General features: G+C 46.8%; 1 protein-coding gene across 2 annotated transcripts in view; it reads right to left on the bottom strand.

Moving 5' to 3' along the window:
• The window catches only part of BCAT1 (branched chain amino acid transaminase 1), a 106,604-nt gene that overhangs the window by 71,759 nt on the left and 17,862 nt on the right, over positions 1-16,983 (bottom strand). Inside the window, exon 1 of one of the 2 annotated variants that reach the window (XM_068277995.1) lies at positions 1,425-1,538. The exons of the other annotated variant lie outside the window; for it this stretch is intronic. Coding sequence (XP_068134096.1) covers positions 1,425-1,463 — 39 coding nt within the window. The 5' untranslated portion in view covers positions 1,464-1,538. Of the gene's footprint in view, positions 1-1,424; positions 1,539-16,983 lie in introns of those variants that run through there. 2 annotated transcript variants of the gene reach the window in all.

Raw genomic sequence — 16,983 nt, forward strand, 5'->3', positions numbered from 1 at the left:
TACAATGCTCTCTACAGGGGGAGACACTGCTCTCTCTGTATGAGATTATACAATGCTCTCTATAGGGGAGACACTGCTCTCTCCTTATGAGAATAATAAATGCTCTCTATAGGGGGAGACACTCCCTCTCTGTATGAGACTATACAATGTTATATATAGGCAAAAAGGTGATCTATCCCTCTAAATAAGTTGTTGTTTGTAGGGAAACAGTCTGATGCCCCTATGTGAAATTACATAATGCTCTCTATAGGGATACGCACTGATCTCGCTGTATGAGATCATGTCGTTGTCCATGAACGTCGACAAACTGACATCTCTTTCTGAGATTATATATAGACCTCAATAGATGGATACAGTGATGTCTCTGAATGAGATCATGGAATGCTGTCTATAGCAATACATGATGATCTCCCAACATGAGGATGTATAAGGGAATTTACTGATCTCTGTATGAGATAATAAAAGGATCTCTCTGTATGAGGGATACAATAATAATCATCATCATCTCTAAAACTGAGAACACAGTGCTATATGAAGCCATAGGGATTTTTTCTCTTTAGGGGGTGTATAGTATAATGATCACATTGTAGCATGGGGTGTTGGGGTAAAGGAAAATGGTGTTGGGGTAAGGGAAGATGGCATTGCTCTGTGAGGGAGGGGGGGGGGGGGGGGTACTGCTGATCTATGAGGGTCTCTGTAGGGGAACATGATGATCACATTGTAGCATGGGGTGTTGGGGGTAAGGGAAGATGGTGTTGGGGTAAGGGAAGATGGCAATGCTCTGTGGGGAGTTCTGCTGATCTTTGAGGGTTTCTGTAGAATAGGAGATGGCAGTAGACCCCTGTACATGGGAGGTATATAATGTTCTCTTATGCTGGGTACACACAATGCGTTTTCCCACTCGATCCGCGGGTCGATTCGACTATTTCCGACGTGCTCAATTCGGGCTTCGATCGTCCCTGCCGTCGATTTGCATGTTAAGTATGCAAAATCGACGGCAGGAACAATCAAAGCCCGAATCGAGCATGTCGGAAATAGTCGAATCGATCTTCATCGACCCGCGGATCGAGTGGGAAAACGCATGGTGTGTACCCAGCATTAGACGGACAGACATAATGGTTTCTGTATGAGGTAAAAATATATTTTTTTATATAAAAGATCTCTGTAAACAGACTGTAGCTACAGAAAGGTCTGTCTGTGGAATAACATTATGCTCTAATAGGGAAGGGACAGATGGATGCCCCCCTCCCCCACGGCTAGCGCTATTTTGGATTGTATGGTGACCTATAAATATATCAATCTGTCCAGTATGGATAAGATGAGAGCGATGAGGGCGGGGATTGGTGGAAGGTTATTCTACAGCCACGTGACCCCTCTCCCCTCTCCAATCATCCATCCGCATTCCGTACGGGTGATCGGGTTACCTGATGCCCAGCTACCCTCTCCTCTGCCAGCTCCGCCATTCTTCTCCGTCACCAGTGACCACCTACACCCCCCGCAGTGACGTCACACTCTCCTCCTGCCCCGTGCCGTGACGTCACGCATGTCTGGCTTGTCAGAGCTGTGCTCTAGGAGGACCGTTGCAGAAGAGGCGCTGAGCATGGTGACGTCTGTCCGTTGCAGCGCTGAGTGTATCACAGCATATGCAGATGTATGCTAATAAGATGGAACACCGAGATTATGAATAGATACAATGATATATTAGTCCATAGCTCCCAACTGTCCCTCTTTCGGAGGCACAGTCCCTCTTTCCTCCTCATTTGTCCCTCTTTTAGGACTTTGTCCTTCTTTCTATGTACATATTTGTATTTTTCTACCAAAAAATGTGTTTGATTGAATCTAAACTTTATTCCCATCCTTTAAATTGATATACTACTAATTTTAAAATGTTACTATGAAGGAAAATGAAAACCAGGATGGAAAGGACCAGTGTGGCTTGAATTATAAAACAACATAGTTTTCTTATGAAATCTTTATAGTATGCGTGACTAGGGGTGTGATGAGGCGTGATCAGGGGTGTGGCTTAAGTGTCCCGCTTTCTCATCTAAAAAAGTTGGGAGGGGTGGTCTACTGACGTGATGTCACAGTTGTCCAACTCCATTACATTAACTACATAACATAGAGCTTCTCGTGCATCTTGCTGATAGATTTATGTCATATCCATTATGTGACCTCACAAGCCTACAAATTGAAACACTAGAGCTGTTCAACATTGTATACCAGCGCTGTGAGGTCACCAGGGTGGCATTACACTTTAGCAACTGATGTCAGGCTGTGTGTTTCTGACATCACTGTCTTCTGCCACACCATTGTTATGCGAATCAGATATGACAAATTAGGTTCCCCCGTGAAGGTTAAGTACACACAATGCAATTTCTTTTCCGATTGATGGGATCGGACAAATATTTCTGGCATGTCTGATCTGCTCCCGTATCGATAACGGGATTGATTTTGCAAAGTTATCATCGGGAAGTCAGTCCTGTTACAGATCAGGAACAGTTTGGACATGCACACACTATACAACTTTCCTTCAGATTACCCGTTAATCAGATGAGAAATTTAATCGTGTGTAATCAGCATTATAGTACCCCTGTAAGGAAAAAAAGGCCCCCCAGGGGGTACTCAACACCAGAGGGGGAAGCCCCTGCATCCTAAGGAGGCTTCTCCTGCCTGCCTTCGAAAACCGCTTCCTCCGCTGGGTTGGCTCTGCTAGCGCTACACCATGCGGCTTACTGAGTCGCAGTGACCTCATCCAGACTGTACTGCGAGCGACTCTGAGAGCTGCTCATGCAGGCGCAGTGGACATCCTGCGCCAAAAGGGAGCTGCGGCGAGGGCACAAGACGGCTGGCAGAAGCTGGAGGAAGCCCCAGGTAAGTGTAATTTTTTTTGTACAGTGCTCGGATGTGTCCTTTAATGCACAGCATGCTTTGCGTTGCTCTGTAGGAACCCGCCGCACCACTCTCAATGTGAAAGCCCCATAGGATCATCATTGGGATGTGATGATATTGTCCATTGTGACGCGAACACAATGTGAAAGGGCCCAGATTGTTATGGAAACCGAAGGACTCTTCCTATAGGACACATGTGGCCCTCTCCCACCATTGGCCTCCATGACGTCGGCTTGTATGTCCTCCAGCTCAGGGACACATTGTGAACACAGCACAGATTATCTCATGCGCTCCACACCCAGGAAATCCTGGCTGGGCTCCCTGTATGATCTGTGAAGAGAGTATTTGCTCTCTCTGATTACACCTGATACCGCTGCCAATTCCCTCCTGTGCCAGCCAAATAATAAAATGGCCAATCCGTGTCACTCCCATACAACGTACATTGCAGAAAAAAATGGGTGCGTGTACCAAGGTGTGTCTGCAGTCACAAAAAATGAGGCAATGCAGCTCCTAGGCATTTATACAATTCACTGTTTCTCCTAAGAGATAATTTGTCATCTTCTGTCCTCTATAATAAAACCCGTGTCCCTGCGTCATGCTGTCCCTGTGTAGCTGGGTCCGTGCTTTTTGCCACTGCGCATGTGTGCAGCACGGACCCGGACAGCAGTTGTGACTGGAGGACGGGGCCAGTGAGCCAGACGGACGGGTGCGCATGCATGCGTGGCGGGTGCGCAAGCGCGGCGGGTGAGCGCATGCGCACTAACATGCAGCGGCGGTGGCAGCAGTATCACTACCTAGAGCCTGTTTTCTTAGGTAGACTAGTTTAAAATAACTTTTCAGCCCTATGCAACTGAAAAAGTACTAAAAAGTAAGTGATAAAGTATTGTCAATATTATTCTGAATACTTTCTTGCTTGCATGCCTCCCAACTTTTTCAGATGAGAAAGAGGGACACTTTAACATCTGCCCCTGCCACACCTCTTACCACGCCACTGCCACACCCCTCACCATGCATATCACAAATAATTCATAAGCAAAATTTTAGAATTCAAACCACACTGGTCCTTTCTATCATCACTAGTTTTTCTTCATATTAACATTTGGAATTAAAGTGGACCTGATCTTTTGCACAGGACAGAAGGAAAACAGAGAGAAGTGCACCCTATATGTGTTTAGAGAGTTTGGCCTGTCTAATTCCCCCTCATCTGTGACTAATCACAAGTTGTTAATTTGATTTCTCACCTGTGTCAGCACAGAAATTCAGCAGCTTCGGTAGAGCAGCTAATTTGTACACACAGGATGTTAACCCTATGTCTGCTTCCATGAAAGCAGGAAACAGACACAGTCCAGATTTATGATCCCCAATAGCCTCTTGTGACTTTGTTCCCTTTAGATTGTGCAGCTGTTGTCCAGAGACTTATGTGTTGAGGCGTTTGTTTTGCTGCCAGACCTTCCCTGAAACTTCTGAAAGACCTTAGTCAGAGGAACCCCCCCTTAACTTTACATGCAATCTCATCAGATTGTATTTACATGATCACCTTGCATAGACTGTAGTAGCACTCGGGATGGCGGGAAGGGGGTGGGGGGGTGGGGGGGGGAATGAAGTGGGAAATATACTTTACAAACTGCGAGTGTGTGGGCCGCATGTTCAATTTAAGCTTCCGATGCTTAATGCTTCTTCAATTCCCATATGCTTTGGTAAACAGGTTTCTTGTGTAATTTAATGGCTCTGGTTATTGTGCTGATTATTATACAGCACTTTGTGATCCATAACAAGACTATATTCGCCCAGCTCATTGTTTTGCCGACAGTCCCTGGACAGCCATGGAAACACTGGGTCAAAGTTTGACAAACATATTTACTGGTAATTTAGATGAACCAAATACTGTTTGATATGGAACAAGCCAATCAGATAAGGAGAAAATTGCTATTCAATATGTTTTGAAACCAAGGCTCAATTCAGTTTCCATGCTAAACACATTCAAAAAGTGATGCAAAAATGAAGGTGAAATCCCACAGGCAGTTCCTGTTTTTGTGTAAGTTTTGAGGTTTCCCAGTCTATTCATTGACCTGTTCACTATCAATTGTGTTTGAGGTTTAAAAAGAACACAATATAATACAATTGGATGGGCATGCTTAAGGTGGCCCTACATCAGGTGACTTGGCGGCCGATCGACCATCCGATTCGATTATAATTGAATTGGATGAAAATCTGTGCCGCCAAGTGCATGCCCGATTAACTGTGCAACTAATTTTGTACGGAAATTGGTCAAATGAATCGGTTGGACATGCTGCAAGATGTCGGGCCGTTGTGGTTGGTCAGGTGTGTGGTGGTAACGGAGGGTGATGCGGGTGATATCAGAACGAGCAAAGAAACCCCCAACACTGCAAATCCCCCCCCCAATGTTCATAGTGCAAATTTAGCCAAAATGCAGCATGCAGTGAGTTTGCATTATGAAAAAAATATATATATATATGTAATGGATAAGTGGGAACAGTATAATGGGCTCCTAAAGGAAACCAAATGCCCTTGCGAAAAGCAAAATGGTACTGCACATCAAGGGCTTGATTCACTATGCGGTGCTAACCTACTTAGCACGTCTAAAGTCTTTAGGCGCGCTAACCAGGGTGCTAAGTAGGTTAGCACCGTTTTTCTCAATCAGATCACGCGCTAAGTACCGCGCTCAAAGTTTTGCGCGCGCTAAGTCCCATAGGCTTTAATGGGCACTTCGCGCGGAGCACCCTGCGCTCTGTGCAGTGCGCACGTAAAGTTTTGCGCGCGTAAAGTTTTGCGCGCGAAAAACTCGTTTAGACGTGCTAAGGGTGTTTTCATAGGCGTGCTAACAGTTAGCACCGCTTTGTGAATCAAGCCCCAAGTGTGTTATCAAAAACGCATCACTGAAATCACCTATAATGTGGGCGGCGCCTCTGAAATGTATTGGGTGAGTTTTTATATGACAGATGTAAACATCATGTAAAAAAACATAAAACAACATAGTATGCATTGAGCCTGAGGGCTTGATCACATAAAAAAAGCAAAAAAAAAACGCATAGAGCTAAGCATGCACTCTTTTTACTCTTTGTGTTTGTTTGTTTTTTGTTGGGGGTTTTTTTGGATTTTCTTTTCAGTGAGTTGCATAGTGATTTGAATGTAACTGCATGCGCTTGTGCAAAAAAAAAAAATTAATGCCTTTAGAAAGAAAGACACAAATACATTCAGTGGGAATGAGCCCTAAAGTCATATAAAAAGTATTGCTTCACAACTGTCTGGTCTTTCAATCTACCCGCTGCTGCGCTGCGAAGCAGGCAGTTTGGGCACCCATTAGTGGCGGAAGTTTGGGCTCCACCATACAGTAGGTGCCCATTGAAATAGCGGCATTGAGGAGAAATTTGGACGCCTGCCGCACCCAATAGATAGCGTTGGGTCTAGCACCCAATGTTTATTAGCCCTTAATGCCATAATTTCAATGGGTATCTATGGCGGCACTTAATAAATTAAGTATTATGGTTTTTTTGTGGTGGGGGCAGTGATTGGCAGCCGGGGTGTGGTTAAGGATTGGTGTTCACATAGGGTGTTTGCGCGAGGGGCGGATGGTTAGGGTGAGGCGTCAGCCAGGGTGTCTTTGCAGGAGAAAGGGGAGGTGGTTAGGGTTAGGCATTAGGTAGAGTGTTTGTGCAGAGGAGGACGGTAAGGGTTAGGCGTCAGATAGGGTGTTTGAGCTTAGTGGGACGGTCAGAAATAGGCAGGGGTGGTTGGAGTTAGGCGTCAGGTAGGGTGCTTGTGCGGAAGTGGAAGTGCACTTAGGGTTAGGCGTCAGGGTTCTGTGTAAGAGTATCAGTATTTAATACCAATATTTTACGATCCTGCTTTACATTTTAATAGTAGGATATTGGTTAATTTACCGATATTTGACTATCAGCTTTCCTGGCGCCCTCTTATTACATATGCACTCGTGCAGTGCGTAGCAGAAATACACACAGAACAATTATGCTGTTAACTGGAGGATTAAATCTACTTCCTCTTCACAGGCCGGGTAGTATGTGGTGTTTTCTGTGACAGTTATTAGACCCTTGTGGGAGGCAGAAGAGGAAGTGTGTAACTAATTATATTCACAGGGGACGCTGGAGGCGTTTTTTTTTTTGTGAATTATTGTGGATCACACTAGTCCTTGCAGAAAAGTATGCAAATTACTGCATGCCCAGTTCTGCGTTCGCAATTTTTGCATTTTGTTTTTCTTGTGCATTTTTGTGATTTTTTTTTTATAGGCGTTTGTATTTGACAACTCGCATTGCGATTTTTCCCAGAATATAAATAAACCTATTTTACTTCAATAGACATCTAATAAACATCAAAATCGCATGTAAATTTTTGCATAAGATGCTAATTTTTAGCAAATTTACTGTGTTCCTTTTGACCTGCATTGAAACGCGAATCGCACAGGAAAGGAAGCAGGCCCGCCGTCAGAATTTTAAAAGCATAATATTTGCAAAAGCAGATTCGCACAAAACTGGAAATACAACGCGGTGTCATCAATATACATTACATTTGCCACAAATGCATTTTTGCAATTTCGCAAATCGCACAAGAATGTGCAAATCCTGCTTTAAAGCAAACTTGAAGTGAGAAATTCACCTCCGTTTTGATACTCCCGTTACCAGAAGGAAGGCTCTGCCTCTGGATAGTGTACAAGCTTCCTGTTCCTCCATGCGGCCTGCCATTTCACTGCTGTCAGCTGATCGGTCAAATGTAGAGATGATCGGAAAGGGGATTTCCGATTCCGCGGAATTCCGTCAGAATGAAATTCCGTAACCGTTATATTCTGGCGGTATTCCGCATTGCGGCGGTACAATTTCAGTAATCTCATTTGAAACCTCGTTTTTGAAAGATCGTAGGCCATGGGACCTAGTGGCTGTTCCACCAGTCATTTTTTTTTTTTTTGGAGCAGCAGGAGTTGTCGTAGGCCATGGGACCTAGAGGTGGTTCCACGGCAGTCATCACAATTTTTTTTTGGGAGCAGCAGGAGTTGTCGTAGGCCATGGGACCTAGAGGTGGTTTCACGGCAGTCATTGTAATTTTTTTTTAAAAGCAGCAGGAGTAGTAGTTGGCCAAAAGCATAGGGTTAGTGATATTATGTCGGATTGCTGCAAAACCAGAATTTTTTTTATCTTAAAATGTAAAAATATGCGATGGTAGTAGCAGCAGAGTTTGAGAGGTAGAGCCTTAGAGGCTTGAAAAAGCACATTGTAATTTAGTCAGTGAGAGGGGTCTTGTAATTGTCACTGATCCATGACCCATTCATTTTTATGAACGTTAGCATGTCCACATTGTCTGTGGACAGACGGGTCCGTTGGTCGGTGACCACCCCTCCTGCAGCACTAAATACTCGCTCAGAAAGAACACTGGTGGCGGGGCATGCAAGAACCTCCAGTGCATACTGAGCGAATTCAGTTCAGGTAACCAGTTGCTTTGTCCAATAGTGCATGGGGTCATCATTACTCTCCATATTGTCTGGAACAATGGCCGACCCCAAGTAATCATTCACCATACGGGCCAGCCGCTGGCGGTGACCACTTTGTCCGCTGGTGGTGCTGCTGCTAGAAGGAGTATCTGGCATTGGCTGATAAAATTCTTTCAACATACTCAGCAGGTTCACATATTGGCTATTGGTGCTGCTGGGAGTGGGACCACGAGACCTTTGCTGAGTATGATGAGGCTTGGTAGCTTGGGCCCGGGATACAGGTGCAAGAAACGCATCTTCTACCCAACGAAGAAGGGCATCCCGGATCTGGCTCATCCTGGCGTCTGCTTGGGAGGGGGGTATGAACTGCCACATTTTCCCCTTGCACCGGGGATCTAAGATGGTGGTCACCCACATGTCGAGTCTTGATTTTAGAGTTTTAATCCGGGGGTCCTTACGGAGGCACTGAAGCATATGGGCAGCCATAGGGAAGAGATGTCTGCCATTAATCACCTCTTCCTGGCTGTCAGAACTGTCGTCATGCTCCAGCTCCACATCATCAGAATCTTCTTCCCACCCCCGGACAATAGGCTCTTCCACTTCCACAAGCTCTGCCTCCTCATCCAGGACTTGAGCATGCTCACTCGCTCCCCCACTTGACTCGTCATCACCACTGTTCAGTAGGGCTAGGGCTTCCTCCCCCTCGAGCAGTTTGTCAAGAGCCTTGTCCAGCATGAAGGCAAGAGGGAGCACTTCTGATATACTGCAGTGCTCCTCACTGACCACTTGTTGCCTGCTCAAACGGCTCCAACACTTTGCACACCTGTCCAATCAGCTGCCACTGGTCCCCAGTAGAGTTGGGCGAACAGTTCGGCTGTGTTAGCCGAACTGCAGCCGAACTGTTCGGCTGCCCAACCTGTCATTTTGATGTGGCTCTTGTCATTTTGATGTGGATCACTCATGACGTCACACACATGCGCAGAGAGTGCCCGGCAACGGGAGCGCGATCTAGGACGCGCTCCGCCGGGCCAGCGCAGACGTACTACTCCGGGTCATTGCGACCCGGAAGTAGTAAGAGCCACATCAAAATGACAGGTTGGGCAGCCGAACAGTTCGGCTGCAGTTCGGCTAACACAGCCGAACTGTTCGCCCAACTCTAGTCCCCAGTAATGTGGTCCATTGGCCCTGTTCTGGAGGAAGATGTCTGAGACAGGTAGAGCCTGACCACCATTCGCTGCTCCCACAGCCTCTCCAGCATGTGGAGGGTGGAGTTCCACCGCGTCGGACAATCGGAAATAAGCCTGTGTTGCGGCAAGCTATGGTGGTGCTGCAGCAGTTTCAAGGCCGCGGTGGCAGTTGTGGAGCGACGGATGTGTGCTGACACTTTTTGTGCTGAGGCCACAGCGTCTTTCAACCCATCAAAAGTGCATAAAAATTTCTGCACTACAAGGTTGAAGACGTGGGCCAAGCAAGGTAAGGGAGTGTAGTCACTTTGCGAAAAGACAGCCAGCATGCTGGCACCATTATCAGACACCACTACACCTGTCTCCAGTTTTCGGGGGGTCAGCCACTGCCGAATCTGATCCTGTAAGGCTGCAAGGATTACAGATCCGGTTTGCCTGTTCTTGTCCATGGATTCCAGTTTCAGCACTGCTTGGCATCGATGGTGCTGCAGACCAGTGTAGGAGTGGGATCACTTGCTGGGAGGCTCAGCAATGGCCTTGGACAGAACAGGTAGCAGAGGGAAGTAAAACAGCCCCCCCCCTTCAACCCATGTGGTGCCCGACCAGCTGAGATGCCCCAGATCTTGCACCCTCCTCAGCAGCACCCAATGGGTGGTAAAAGTTAGATACTTTCCCTGCCCATGCCTGCTGCCCCAGACATCCATAGTGAAGTGCACCTTGCCTCCGACAACGTGATCCATAGACCGGCCAACACACTCCACAATGTGCTGGTGAAGGGCAGGGATAGCATTCCTGGCAAAATAATAGCGCAACAGCCAGGAGCGCATCTGCAGATGAATGTCAGTTAAACAAGGTGTGTATGATGATCTGCAGATCTCATAGACTATGAATGCAATTTGCAGGAACGGATCTTTGGCAGGAACAGATCTTTTGCAGATACTGATCTTTTGTGTCTGTACAGCATCTGTGTGTGCAGCATCTTGCAAAGATTTTTTTCTGATGGGGAGTTCAGCTCCATAGAAAAGACTGTGAAAGTATGGCTCTCATACTACATGGAAGGGGGTAAAATTGGTCTGTGATCTTTCATTTTCAAAAGACTATGGTCTGATGTGTGTATGTGGCCTTAGACCAATTTTACCCCCTTCCATGTAGTATGCGCGCATACCCTACACAGTCTACTCTGTTGAGCTGAACTCCCCATCAGATAAAAATCTTTGCAAGATGCTGCACACAAAGATGCTGTACACATGCAACAGATCAGTATCTGCAAAAGATCTGTTCCTGCAAAACATCCGTCCCTGCAAAATGCATTCATAGTCGTATGATATCTGCAGATCCTCATACACACCTTGTTTAACAGACATTCATCTGCAGATCAGATCCACCAGGATGGATCTTCAGATCTGCAGATGATTGTCAGATATGCAGATGAATGTCTGTTTAACAAGGTGTGTATGAGAACTGCAGATATCATAGACTATGAATGCATTTTGCAGGAACGGATCTTTTGCAGGAACAGATCTTTTGCAGATACTGATCTGTTGCATGTGTACAGCATCTTTGTGTGCAGCATCTTGCAAAGATTTTTATCTGATGGGGAGTTCAGCTCCATAGAATAGACTGTGTAGGTATGGCTCTCATACTACATGGAAGGTGGTAAAATTGGTCTAATGCTGGGTACATACGATGCGTTTCCGTGTTCGATACGCCGCTCAATTCGCGTCGATTTGATTATTTCCGACATGTTCTATTCGTGTTTCGATGGATCGTTAGGTCGATTTGCTATACTTTACATGGCATTTGACCTAAAAATAATCGAAATGCGCTCGGAAATGCTCGGAAATAATCGAATTGAGCGGCGCATTCGACGCGGAAACGCATCGTGTGTACCCAGCATCAGAGCTTTCATTAATCTTTCAAGTGTGTATGTAGCATAAGCTTCGGATGGTGAAACAGCTCCAGGCTGGCAAGATGAAGCAGATATTAGGGGATGAACAGTGGCCTATTGTATCTGATTAAAGAGAAATAGTCTGGCATGATGCAGTGTGACTGCTGGAGCAGTGACAGGACAGCCAGGAGGCTGGGAGGAACTAAGAATACACTGTGGAAGTGTGTCTGCCATTGGCGGGATAGGGAGGTTACTGTGAGGGAGTCACGCAAGAGACTTACTACTGTAGTTGCAGAAAGCTGTAGTCTACTTGCTGATACTAAATGCTAAGCAGCTGCTTCTGATCACATAGAATGCTAAGGCCTTTTTTCAGGAAACCGGCTGAACTGTGCTCTTGTGTGAACCAGGCCTCAGATACTCAATGAGTGCTTGTGTGAACCAGGCTTCAGAAGCTCATTGTGTGCTTGTGTAAAGCAGGTTTCAGACACTCATTGTGCGCTTGTGTGAACCAGCCCTCAGGCACTCATTGTGCGCTTGTGTGAACCCGGCTTGTGTGAACCCGGCTTCAGACGCTCATTGTGCACTTGTGTGAACCAGGGCTTAGGTGCTCATTGTGCGCTTGTGTGAACCAGGGCTTAGGCGCTCATTGTGCGCTTGTGTGAACCAGGCCTCAGACGCTTATTGTCAGCTTGTGTGAACCAGGCCTCAGGCGCTCATTGTGCGCTTGTGTGAACCAGGCCTCAGACGCTTATTGTCTGCTTGTGTGAACCAGGCCTCAGGCGCTCATTGTGTGTTTGTGTGAACCAGGCCTCAAATGCTCCAGGATACTCACTAGCTCCATGAAGTCTCTTTCACACGGGAGGCTGAAGGGGGCGATGTGTTCACCACTTGTCAGCTGCTCTCATCCATGGACCAGTCGTGTACTAGCAGAATCAGCTGCCCCCCCCCCCCCCCCCCCCCACACACACACACACACACACACACACACAAAACTCTGCCAGCCCGCCCTCCCAGTGATGCTTAGCCTAGGCTGTTTAGCTATGCAGAATGCAAGGGGATAGACTGTAGGACAAAAAAACAAAAAAACCCTCTGGGGATACTTACCTCGGGAGGGAGTAGCCTCTGGCTCCTAATGAGGCTCCCCCCATCCTCCTCCATTCCCGCTATCTGGAAGCATCCGAAACCTCAGCCGACAACCTTGCAGACACAGTGGCACATGCAATATTTATCATCACTGGCTCCAGCGCAGGTGCATTAATCAGGAGGAAATAGTCAAGCCCGATCGGGTCTCCTCTTCTGCGCAGGCGCAAGTCATCTACGCAGTAGAGCAGACCCGATCAGGCTTTGCTATTTCCAGCTGAGCCGGATTGGAAAGCCGGGTACTGCACCCGCACTGAATCGCGATGGGTAAATATTTACCTCCCCGGTGTTCGGTGGCTTCAATCACTGTAACTAAGGGATGGAGGAGGATGGGGGAAGCCTCATTAGGATCCAGAGGTTTCTCCCTCCCGAGGTAAGTACCCCTCCCATGGGCTCTTTTTTTTCTTACAGATTTTCGGCACGACTGATCATTTTCAAAGAATTAACCAGGGTTGTGAAGTCGGTACAAAAATCATCCGACTCCTTAGCCAATGAAACTTCCGACTCCAGGTACCAAAAAATTGCTCCGACTCTGACTCCACAGCCCTGCAATTAATACGGCAATTGATGTTTACTGTTCACGGTGATTAATGCTCATGCGAATTAACGGAATCAATCCATTTTTCAAATCGATCTGATGAAATTGGTTAGCAGGAAATAGGCAGTTATTGGGCACGACTCATACTTATCGATCGATTAACGCAGCGGTCGGAAATTAATGATTGGCCACGGGATTGTACCGTAAATAGGCCCCTTAAGACAGAACAGCGTTTTCAGCCCGATCCACTCATCTCCTATCTCCAGGGGCGTAGCAATAGGGGTTACAGAGGTAGCGACCGCATCGGGGCCCTTGGGCCAGAGGGGCCCCGAAGGGCCCTCCCTCAACTACAGTATTAGCTCTCTATTGGTCCTGTGCTCATAATAATCACTTCTATAGATACTTTGAATAGTGGTAATCCTTAACAAACTGTTTCCCATCCTTTTCTTGCACCTCTGACACTGTAGTTGCCCTTGGCAGGCTTTGGTGCGCCGTATCAATTGTTACGTATAGAGTGCTTGGGGGGGGCCCCCATTGTAAAACTTGCATCGGGGCCCACTGCTCCTTAGCTACGCCACTGCCTATCTCCATCTCCCATCATGCACCTAAATAGCTCCCACCCAAATCACTTCCTCGTAACATATCCAGTCTCTCGCAAATCTCATTCAGATCAGAATCAGAATCATTTATTTCGCCAAGTACAACGTGAGTTGTACCCGGAATTGGTTTTGGCACAACAGGGTCGGTGGTGGTACAGTACAGAAATTGAACAGTCAACATACAGTAGGTACACAGTAGATACATATAGCACATACATATATACAGTGGATACATACAATGCATCAATAGAGACAGAGCGAGGCATAGGTAGAGGACCCGTAAGAATGAACCCAGGAGAAAGGACCAGGGGGGACATACGCTGCCATCCAAGGCACTCAAAACGCTTCTGCAGCGATACTTTGAATCAGATGCCCCTGGTCTGTCCTTGGGAAGAGAGAGAGAGAGAAAAAGATAGAGAAAGAAAGAGAGATGTCCACAGAACAGATACAGTGGACTGCACATACAAATGTTACATTGCAAATACGGTACTTTGTGACATAAGAGCACTGTATGGCTTCCTGTGACAAACATAGAGATCCTGCAGCACAAGCTGCGATCGCAGCCGCACTGACACGTCACATGGCTTCCTGTCAACCAACGGCATGTGTGTCTCATGCAGATGCCACATGAACCAATCAAAATCACTTCAGAGGCCTCATCAAGGAAAAAGCCACAACAGGAAACGTACGTCGATAAAAATGCCATTGACGGCTAGTTACTAAAAACATCCGAAGTTTACTTACAAGTTTAAAAGCGTCTGTTACTCAAACATAAACAAATCGTGAATTTAAAGCAGAACTGATGTTTAGCAACAAAACTAACACTGCAAATAGACAGCCCTTCTGTTAATTACCTGCAGTATAATTTTGCAATGTATTAGCTGTAGTTAAAGGAATACTGTAGGGGGGTCGGGGGAAAATGAGTTGAACTTACCCGGGGCTTCTAATGGTCCCCCACAGACGTCCTGTGCCCGCGCAGCCACTCACTGATCCTCCGGGCCCCGCCTCCGGTTCACTTCTGGAATTTCAGACTTTAAAGTCTGAAAACCACCATGCCTGCGTTGCCATGTCCTCGCTCCTGCTGATGTCTTTAGGAGCGTACTGCGCAGGCCCAGTATGGTCTGTGTCTGCGCAGTACGCTCCTGGTGACATCAGCGGGAGCGAGGACACGGCAACGCAGGCGCAGTGGTTTTCAGAAATTGTGAAATTGTGGTTTTCAGAAATTGTGAAATTCTGAAATTCCAGAAGTGAACCGGAGGCGGGGCCGGAGCATTGGGGAGTGGCTGCGCGGGCACAGGACGTCTGCGAGGGGACCATTAGAAGCCCCGGGTAAGTTCAACTCATTTCCCCAGTAGCTGCACACACACCACTGATGGTAAACATGAGGGAGACAGTGAGGTCACAGAGCCACGAGACACTTGCTTAAAAACGAATCTATTTTTTTCTGCACCAATTCTGGCAAAGTAGAAGCACTCGGTACTCTCTACTGAGACACAGCCGCCATTATACTGAGCATGGGGCTGATCTGAATATCTGGCATGATAAACAATGATCCATTTATAAGAGAGGCAGCTGTTCCAGGATGTAAATCTCCCAAATCTTCTCCAAACATCTTGAAACACATGTAGAGATATCCGCTTCAGGGAGCGCACAGGCTGCCTCACCCGAGGGTAAACTACTGCCTTATCCTATCAATACAGGTGCACTTTACAGGAAGCAGTGTTGCCTCCACCTCCAGGCATCCTCCTGACGTTACCCCAGGCCAGGGATACACATCAACTCATTCCCGGTCCTCGCTTATCTCACCGCTTATTCATATCTCCCAACTTTTTGAGATGAGAAAGAGGGACACTTAAGCCACGCCCCTGCCACACCCCTGATCACACCCCTAGTCACGCATACCATAAAGATTTCATAAGAAAAATATGTTTTTTTAATTCAAACCACACCGGTCCTTTCTATCCTGGTTCATTTTCCTTCATATTAACATATTAAAATGAGTAATATATCAATGTAAAGGATGGGAATAAAGTTTACAGTCAATCAAACACATTTTTTAGTAGAGAAAAAAAAAATATATATATATATAGAGAGAGAGAGAGGGACAAAGTCCTGAAAGAGGGACAAATGAGGAGGAAAGAGGGACAGGGTTCCCAAAGAGGGACTGTCCCTCCAAAAGAAGGGACAGTTGGGAGCTATGCTTGTTGGGGATTTGGAATTCTGACTGCAAAGTTAAGGTAGTCATACATCTAGAGATGATGGGCAGATTCGACCAAAGAGACCAATTTCTTTCTAATGGAATCTAATTAGAGAGAGATCTGTCGGCTGCCCATACACCACAAGCAGGCCCGGATTTACCTCACAGGAGCCTATAGGCACAGATATCCTGGTACCTTAGACGTTACCCTTCATAAACCTACAAACCTCCACAAAGAGCACCGCAAATGTACTGGCTGGCTGGCCCAACTGTCACTTCTCCCTTACTTCCCTTGTCCGCCATAGGAAGCTACAGGTGCCCTTCAGTATTAGATAGCCAGAAGCTCCCTCAATATTAAGTAGCTAGAGGTGCCCCAAATATAAGGTAGCTAGAAGAATCTCAGTATTAAGTAGCTAGAGGTGCCCCTGACTGCTGGGAAACCTCATCAGTGGAATGCCGAGAGCAGGGTTAGTAACCTCTCATTTATACTCTCATCAGGACTCTATAGGAAGGTAGGAGCCCAGAGAGGGGAGTGAGCCACCTTTCCATCATCAGGCGCCTGTGGGCACGTGCCTACAGTGCCTTATGGTAAATCCGGCCCTGATTCTGGATCAATTTCATGCTGAAAATCTCCCCGGAATCGGCCTTGTGATGCCGCATCTGCCACTTTGTCGGCTTGATGCTGCCCCCCTTCCCACCACTCGGTGCCCAATGCACTATACATTACCATCCGTGTCCGCCGCTGGCTTTGGCGCTGTCCTTGGTCCATACAAGCGCCCCATGTGGTTGCACGCATCCACGTTACCTTGGCAACCACATGGGGCGCTTGTATGGACCAAGGACAGTGCCTGGAGCCAGCAGCGGACAATCGACAGACACGGACAGTAATGTATAGTGGAGGGACAAGTGACTGGTTTTAAAGAGGAACTTTATGCTTGGATTGAATGTCATCACAATCAGTGGCCGATGCCTCTTTTTCCAGGAGAAATATTTACCTTTTTCTCAAATAGATCATCAGGGATGTCTGTATGGCTGTTATTGTAATGAAAACCCTCCCATAGTGACATCAAGGCAACGGCCCTGACAGTTT

The sequence above is a fragment of the Hyperolius riggenbachi genome, chromosome 3, assembly GCF_040937935.1.
Source record: "Hyperolius riggenbachi isolate aHypRig1 chromosome 3, aHypRig1.pri, whole genome shotgun sequence".
In the NCBI taxonomy this organism is placed as follows: Eukaryota; Metazoa; Chordata; class Amphibia; order Anura; family Hyperoliidae; genus Hyperolius; species Hyperolius riggenbachi.